This window comes from Microtus ochrogaster, chromosome 18 (genome assembly GCF_000317375.1).
Source record: "Microtus ochrogaster isolate Prairie Vole_2 chromosome 18, MicOch1.0, whole genome shotgun sequence".
Classification (NCBI taxonomy): domain Eukaryota; kingdom Metazoa; phylum Chordata; class Mammalia; order Rodentia; family Cricetidae; genus Microtus; species Microtus ochrogaster.
This window is the reverse complement of record NC_022020.1, coordinates 6,055,921-6,064,713: the sequence shown is the minus strand read 5'-3', so window position 1 is coordinate 6,064,713 and position 8,793 is coordinate 6,055,921. Positions and strand designations below refer to the sequence as shown.

General features: G+C 45.9%; 1 protein-coding gene across 3 annotated transcripts in view; it reads left to right on the top strand.

Moving 5' to 3' along the window:
• The window catches only part of Tmem241 (transmembrane protein 241), a 133,996-nt gene that overhangs the window by 11,954 nt on the left and 113,249 nt on the right, over positions 1–8,793 (top strand). For all 3 annotated transcript variants that reach the window (XM_013349364.2, XM_026783604.1, XM_026783603.1), the window contains exon 4: positions 6,761–6,842. In XM_013349364.2, coding sequence (XP_013204818.1) covers positions 6,761–6,842 — 82 coding nt within the window. The remainder of the gene's footprint in view (positions 1–6,760; positions 6,843–8,793) is intronic.

The following is an 8,793-nucleotide window of genomic DNA, read 5'->3' as shown; positions in this document are numbered from 1 at the left end:
TAACCCCAACACTGGCAGGGTCAGGGTGAGACTCACTATAACCCCAACACTGGCAGGGGCAGGGTGAGACTCACTGTAACCCCAACACTGGCAGGGGCAGGGTGGGACTCACTGTAACTCCAACACTGGCAGGGTCAGGGTGAGACTCACTGTAAACCCAACACTGGCAGGGGCAGGGTGGGACTCACTGTAACTCCAACACTGGCAGGGTCAGGGTGAGACTCACTGTAACCCCAACACTGGCAGGGGCAGGATGGGACTCATTGGTCAGCCAGCCTTGCAGAGTCTGTGACATCCAGCTTCAGTGAGAGGCCCTGCCTCAGGAGACAGCAAGGTGCAGAACGGCTGAGGAAGACATCAGAGGCTGACCTTTTACCTTCACATGCACACATGTGCACACATGCAAACATGTACACATGTGCACACATGCAAACATGTACACATACATACACACAGAATAGAAAAAATATGTGAGATCCTTTTGCTTGCAAGACAAGTATTGACTTTACAGTGGTAGGCGGTTACTATTCTAGGCCATGCCAGTGGTCCACTTATGAACCTTCTTCTTATTTTCATGCCTGGAGGCTATTTTTAGGCCCACTAGATGTCAGCAGAATACAGAATTTTTGAGAATTCCATTTGAGGAGCCCTCCAGGCACCCGTAACAAAACATTGCAGTGTTTGCAGGGAGCAGTTGTTCTCTCAATAAGGCATGCTCTATTTGAAAAACAGTGATTTAATTTAATTAGCTTCATCTCAGTGACAACAGTTTTATGATGTATGCCAACACATTCCATAACTTCACACAGTTCTTGGTGGTGGCAGGTGGCATGCAGATGGAAAACAGACCTAGGATTCACATGTCAGTGATGGGGCATGGCAGAGCCAGGAGTTGCTTCCCATAGCTACCCTCATGCACACACATACACACACATGTAAATGTGCGCATGAACATACTCATGGGCTCAGCAATTCCTTAGAGGCCCAGATGCCAAAGGGACCTGAGACCCTGCCAGGATCACCACAGACTATAAATCTGCTTTGTTTCCTATGTGGGTAAGGAAATGAAAGAATTAACAGACATACAAGCCAAAGCCTCCAGATGATGGATTAAAAGTGGGGGCAGGCAGCACCTCTGTTCCTCATGTTCAGAGTAGCCCTCTACAAGTTAAACTTCAGGGCCTGCATCTTTCAATAGCACTTCTTGGAGTTTATCCTGAACACTATTAAAAAATCACACACGTGAGGAAATAATATATTCAAGAATACTCACACAGTATTGGGATAGTAAAAAAAACCTTAAATATCCAACCATAGGCCCTCCATAGACCAGGGTGACCTCACACTCCCAGAGTTCCTCCTGCCTCTGCCTCTCCAGTGCTGGGATTAAAGGCATGCGCCACTCACTAGCCATTGGTATTGTTCAGTTATTATTAATGCACGTTAATGGTCATTAATTCAATTATCAGTAAATTGGGTTTGGCTTTTTGCCATGGGAAATTGTGAAATTAAGTAGATTATGAGATGGTATGTGCAACAGGATCCCATTATTGTCAAAATGTTAGTATATGTGACATTTGGACGTTGGGAGTGTACTTCCCAGGTCTTCCCTTTTGGGCATGGCCTGGATTATAATTGCAGTGTTTTGTTTTTTTTTTTTTTTTTGGTTTTGAGACAGGGTCTCATTGTGTAGCCCTGGCCGGCCTGGAACATGCTGTGTAGCTTGGAATTTGCTGTGTAGACCAGGCTGGCTTTGAACTCACAGGGATCCACTGCCTCTGCCTCCTGGGTGATTGGAGGGCCAAGGAATGTCGCAAATATCACACCACATAATAGACCTCATAAAAGAGATTTATTGGGGCAGGGTATGTGGGGAAACATGAAAGGCAGCCTGAGAGAGGGTGGAAAAGGAAGAGAAGCTGTGCAGGTGCAGGCTTTATAAAGGATACCGGACTCTGGTAACAGTGTGTCACATTTGCTGGGTGGTGATGGCACGGCTTCTGGTGCTGAGCTGCTGCAGGCTCAGGGATCATCTCTCTTTGGAGTGTGGTTGGGTCTTGGTTTACCAACAATAGGTGCTTTCCACACTAGGCCTACAGCATGGTGGAGGATGGCATTTTCTCACTGCTCAGAGCAGCCAAGAATCCCCAGAGCCAGCTGTTACGGATTAGAGCCACAGCCTGTGCTCTAGTAACACATGTTCAGCATCTGCCCTCAGTAAACCAATTAAAATAGCTAAGATAGCAGTCCTGGCAATGGGTGGCTGTGCCCACTTTTGACTTCTCGTTCTATCTTCTGTAGGTCATCTGGCAGGTTGTACATTTCTTTGATTGGTTGTCTATCTTCTGTAGGTTGTCTGGCAGGTTGTACATTTCTTTGACCAGTTGTTCTATCTTCTGTAGGTCGTCTGGCAGGTTGTACATTTCTTTGACCAGTTGTTCTATCTTCTGTAGGTCGTCTGGCAGGTTGTACATTTTTCTCTGGTAGAAAAAGTTTCTCCTCTGGCTGGCCTAAGCATTCTGTTTCTCCAGCTTGAGAGTTCTAGCTAATTCCAATTCCCTGAAGGAATTTGTCGTTTGATAAATTCAGGGACACAGGTGTCCCTTGAATGTCTTCATCCCTGCCAGGCCAGTTACACCTCTGAAGGTGTCTGAAGTTCTCAGGAAAATGCCTGCACCCCTTTTGGCTGAGGGGCAGCCACTGTCTCATGAGCACAACTTGCTCTTTCCTGTTAGCCCCAAGTGAGATGGCAGGTCAGTGCCTGGGCTGGATGTTTGGAGCATCTCCCTGAGCCTCCCTGCTCCGTCTCCCAGGAGTCTCTTCTGTATCTGGTTGAAGTTGTGTTTTTGTATTTCGGAGTAGGGATCGGCACATAAGACATTCCTTAGGGTTGTTTTCTTCCCCTCACATCCACAGTGAGCAGTGCAGATTCATTTCTTGGAGTCTGTAACTCAGCAGGAGTTTCCTTTGTTTATTTTAAGAGGGACTTGAGTACAGAGGTCACTGACCTTACATTGCAAAGCCCTGGGCTGCTGCAGCCAAGCCAGCTTCCTGCGTGACTTAAACACCCTCATCCTTCTCATCAGCGCTCTGCTTGCGGGTTCAGTCCTGCACTTCTGGCACATGGCCTGCTATGGGTTTGTGTTGTTGCTTCTGATCCTTGTAAGCCTAGTGTGACAAGTGAGAATTGGGAAAGCCTTTTCCTAGGGGAATGACCACCATCTGCAGTATCTCTTGGCCCCTGAGGGTGGGGATGGCATCCTCCTCTCTTTGTTCATCTTTTTGTTGGGGCTGTAGACATCTATTTTTGCATCTCCATTTGTGATAATGGAGAACATCTCTGTTAGCTTTTTTACTTGCAGCGTACCTGTCGATAGCCTTGTCTCCCAGTAGTGGACAATGGGTGTGTGGGCATAGTGCAGAGACATGATTGAAGGCCTAGGCTGGGTAGGCTTGACTTGAGATTCTCGCCTTGTATTTACTGACTGTTCAGTAGGAACCTGACCAGGGGTTAGTTAGTGTGCATCTGTGTGAGAGGGCAGCTTTTGATAAGAACAGGGGATAGGAACTGGTCAAGGGGGGCAGGGACCCCCAAATCAGCAGTTCTCAGAACGTCAAGAGAGGGTTCTGCTTTCTGTTTCTTTGCTATCTCCTGGTCTTAGTTGGGATTACTATTGCTTCATTGAAACACCATGACCAAAAGCAAGTTTGGGAGGAAAGGGTTTATTTGGCTTATGGTTTCATATCATAGTCCATCACCCATCTCATTGGGCCCTGGACTAACTGCTCACCCTCCTCCCACACCCACTCTAGTTTCTGCTATAAGTTCTTTTAAAAGCACCCCCCCACCCCCGACTAGCAGCTTGAAAAGAGCCCTATTTCTGGGACTCTCCTGTTATATGGGACCCTCTCCCTCTTCTTCTCCCTCAACTCCATAAGCTCCTACCTGTGATCTGGCAAAAATGGCAGAGGAAGGAGTCCCTTAGACCTTAGAAGATGAAGGGAAGTTGGTAGTGAGAGTCAGTAGCCAGGCTGCCTGGTCTCAGGCCAGAGGCAGAGAAGAAGGTGGAGCAGCAGGCATGGTGTCAACACCACAACCTCAGTGCGATGGATGTCAGCTCACTTCCCAGCACAGTGTCTTTCTGTCGGGAGTTCCTGCAGCTATTCCCACTGGCAGGAAAGTGAACTGGGAAAAGATAAGAATGAAAACTCGGGGCAGCTCCATCCCCCCACTTTGTTTTTTTCAAGATAGGGTTTCTTTGTGTAGCCCTCGTTGTCCTGAAACTAGCTCTGTAGACCAGGCTGGCCTCAGACTCGCAGAGATCTACCAACCTCTTCCTCCCAAGTGCTGGGATTAAAGGTGTGCACCACCACTGCCTTGCTGACAGTGCCTTCATTGCCAGTACTCAGCCAAGGTCTCCGGTTGTTGTACAATATTAAGATGTGTTACATTTGTTTATGCTGTAAAACATTTGTTTAATGATGCAAAGATGTGTTGCATTCTTTTTTTCTAAAAGATTCATTTATTTATTAAGTATACAGTGGTTTGCCTGCCTGTGGGCCAGAAGAGGGAACCAGACCTCATTCCAGATGGTTGTGAGCCACCATGTGGTTGCTGGTAATTGAACTCAGGACCTTTGGAAGAGCAAGCAGTGCTCTTAAACTCTGAGCCATCTCTCCAGCCCATTGCATTCTTTTATGTTGCATTTGTTTAATTCTGTGAAGCTGTGTTACTTGGCCTGTCTGAAGCACCCAATTGGTATGACAAAGAGCTGAATGGCCTATAGCAAGGTAGGAGGCAGAGAGAATAAATAGAAGGAGAAAAAGAGAAGAAGGAGCAAGAGAAGAAGGAGTGAGAAAAGAAAGGGCCGTCACCCACCACACAGTAAGAAGTAAGTAAGAAGACATGGAGTAAGAAGTAAAGATAGGTATACAGAAACAGAGACAGGTAAAATCCCAGAGGCAAAAGGTGGATGAGATAATTTAGGAAAAGCTGGGTAGAAACAAGCCAAGCTAAGTTTGGGCATTTATAAGAAAGAATAAGCCTCCCTGTGTATTTATTGGGCACTGGGCAGCAGGTCCCCCAAAGAACTAAAGAGCAGGAGTACAAAGTAATACAACCAACTACACTCTGGGACCTGAGCCTGTCGTCTATTTTCCTTACATATTTAAACATTGTACAAGTTGTGGCTGATGGCCTTTGCAATAAGAATGGATTCTATTGGCTTATAAACAGAGAACAGGGCTAGGGCCAGAGGAAGGATCTGTGATAAGTGTAAAGGTAGATTCTATTGGTGGAGGATGCAAAGAACCTGGTGCCTCTTTCATAGGGATGCGCTCTATTCACTGGGAGACTAAGCTAGGAGTAGGGCCTGAACAGTGCTCAGGATTTTGGGGGATTCAGAAAGGCTGGCTCATAGAATAGCAGGAAAATCACTGGGTTGATTGACCACTTTTCCCTCTGGCATCCCAGGTGACGAGGCATCCTTGCGTTAAAGGTCTAAGTGATTGGCAGTTCTGGTTTATTCAATGCCTGTTCTAAGCCGCACTTCCTATACCTCTCTGTGAGAGGGTAGGACTTCCTTATGAATACGGCATGTGGTTGATGGACTCAAAGTCCTGTGCAAAATGAACATATGGGGATGCTTTCCCTCTGTAAGAAATTAAGTGTTTGGTTGGTAGTCTTAACCATACACATGTCTACCTGTGCACATTCTTGTGCACATGTGTGCACAGGCCAGAGTTGACTGTGGGTGTCTTCGTCAATCACTGTCTACCTTTTATCTTATCTTTTTGGTTTTTCGAGACAGGGTTTCTCTGTGTAGCCCTGGCTGTCCTGGCACTAGCTCTGTAGACCAGACTTGCCTCAAACTCACAGAGAGCCACCTGCCACTGCTTCCCAAGTGCTGGGATTAAAGGCCACCTTTTATTTTTTTGAGACAGGTCTCCCATTAAACGTGGAACCCTCAGATTCAGCATTCTGACTAGCAAGCTCCAAAGGTCCTCTTGTCAAGCCAGCACTGGATTACAGGGTGCACCAGCACACCCAGATTTTACATGGGTCCTGGTGATCTTACACAGATCCTCACGTTTGCAGACCATGTACCTTGCCAGAATATGACCACCTGAACTCCTGAGGTTTCTTATTTAAAAACCATTTTTTTTTCTAATTTTTTGGTTTAAAGTTGTGATTCTGTGGAGCTGTTTGAAATACCTTAGGTAAATGGTCTTTTAAAAAGTTTTTATTGGGGGGCTGAAGAGATGGTTCAGGGGTTAAGAGCTCTTCTAGAGGTCCTAAATTCAATTCCCGGCACCCACATAGTGGCTCACAGCCATCTGTAGTAGGATCTTGCACCCTCTTCTGACCTTCAGGTGTACATGCAGAACACTCACACATTAAAAAAAAAAAATTACTGATGTGCTTGAAAATTTTCACCGTTGGAGAAAGTCAGTTGTGTCCTCTCCTGAGCCTGCGGCAAGGCCTGTCCATGCTCAGTTTGGAGGTTTCCTGAATGCTAAGTAGATGTTACATGACAATTATATATTAGATGCCTTCGTGTGTGTGTTGTGTGTGTGTGTCTGCGTGTGTGTGTGTCTGCTCTCTCAGCGAGTAAAGAACACATCTCACTTATTGGGTCCCCCAAGGATATTTAGACAACCTTGTTGGAAGACATTGGTGCCTCTGAGGGTCAACCCGTCCAGCTAGGTCTTTTCAAACATGAGGTAGTAAAAGCATTATAATTTCTTCCCCTCTTTTCAGATCTAATGTTTTGGCATGGCTTCCTGCTTCAGTGCTGTCAGTGGGTATAATCTATGCAGGGTCCAGAGCTTTGTCCAGACTGGTAAGTATTAGAATGTGTGTGTGTGGGGGGGTACACAACCCCTCTTTCCTTGTTGCCGTTTGTGTTTTAATTTATTGCACCTGGCATCCGTGGGGGCCAACATCAGCTGGAATGTAAAATTAGATCAGAGAACAGAGCTGTTGGTCAGCTTACTGTCGCTGTAATCAAAACACCAAGGGAACAACTTAAGGAAATATATTTTGGCTCACTGTTTCAGAGGGTCCCAGACTGAGTCCTTGCCTCTTAGGTGTTGGGCCTGTGGTGAGGTTGAGCATCAAGCAATGGAGGATGTGGTTGAGCTATTCACCCCATGACAAATGGGGACAGTGAGATAGAAGATGGAGGACCAGAAGTAACTTTCAAAGGCCTGTCCCCAGTAACTTACTGGAGGTCTTGCTGCCTATAGTTTCCAGACTTTCCCAAACAAGTACCACTACCTGGGGACCAAGCCTGCAGTGTGTGAGCCCTTCTGAGGGGACCCTTGATATCCAACTCTGACAGAGAAACCTGGGCCTGAGATAACATGAAGCATCTTTTTCTACTTTCATTGAACTGCAGATAATTAGAGAACACGACAGGGCCAGCTTTCTCACAAGGCGGAGATGGGCAAAGAGAGACACAGTAGCAACAGCTGTGAAGTCTGCCACGGTCCAGCCTCACTTGAGCAAGGCCCTGTGTCTGCTGCTGAGGAGTCGGAACTGGGTTGCCTTTTTGTACACTGTGAAGATGTGTCTCTGCCAAGGCACTTTCTGATTGATTTAAAAAAAGAGCTGAATGACCAATAACTAAGCCGGAAAGGATAAGCGGTGGGATTCTGGGCAGAGATAGGAACTCTGGGAAGAAGAGAGGTGGAATTCATGAGCCGGACCCAGAGGAAATGGGATGTACAGTATGGAAGGGAGGCAATGAGCCGTGTGGCAAACATAGTTAATATAAACGGGTTAATTACGTTTTAAGAGGTAGATGGGAAGTAGCCTAAGGCAAGGACAAACTCTCATAACTGATAAGAAGTCCCTTTGTCACGATTTGGGAGCTGGTGACTTACAGAAAGTCCAACAGCACCGGTTGCATTGGTAAAATGGTCCAGGGGATGCTGGATGCAGCTGTGAACACAGGTGTGGGATGGAGTGGAGCAGTATCCAGGGGGACTAGTAATTCCCCCTGCTTCAGGACCGAGCTCCTCAACTGTGTGGTTTCCAAATGCATCATCCGGAACTCTACACTGCAGTCCATTAAAGCCACATGGACTTAGAAATCAAGATGGTATTAAAGCCTCCTCACCTTATCAACTTCTATTTTTATATATCAGAAAATAACTGTATCTGCCTTTTGGAAAAGTACAGAATTTACAAAATAATTTAGTCTTTTTATAGTGTTTGCTGTTATGTTAGTTCTTGAGTTCTCAGATGTAAAACCAACAAAGTCTGTCTAGCTGGGTAACAATATTGTTCGGACAGCTTCAGAGTTATAAAATAGCAGTTGAGAAAGTAATTTGGAAGTTAAATCATTTCTTTCATGATTTATACTGTTGAGGAGATGGAGGCTCAGGGTTCAGTCTGCAGTTGCCCTGCCTTGGTAGAGGTAAGATTTCTCTAGTGGCTTGGCTGTTTTGCTTTTCTGATCTTAAGACAACCTTTATTAAAACATAAATAAAATATCACTATGTGTGTGTGCATATGTGGATTTTAGAGGTCAACAATAGGAATCTTCTATCATGCTCCACTGCGTGTGTGTTATACACACACACACACACACACACACACACACACACACACATACACACACACACACAACACACGACATTTGAGACATGGTATCATAAACTTTCAGCTACACTAGCTGGGTAGTGAGACCCTGGGATCTGCCTACCTCCACCCTTTCTACCACTGCAATTACATATGTGCACCATCACACCTAACTTTTAGGTTACAGATGTGCCCCTTCACACCTG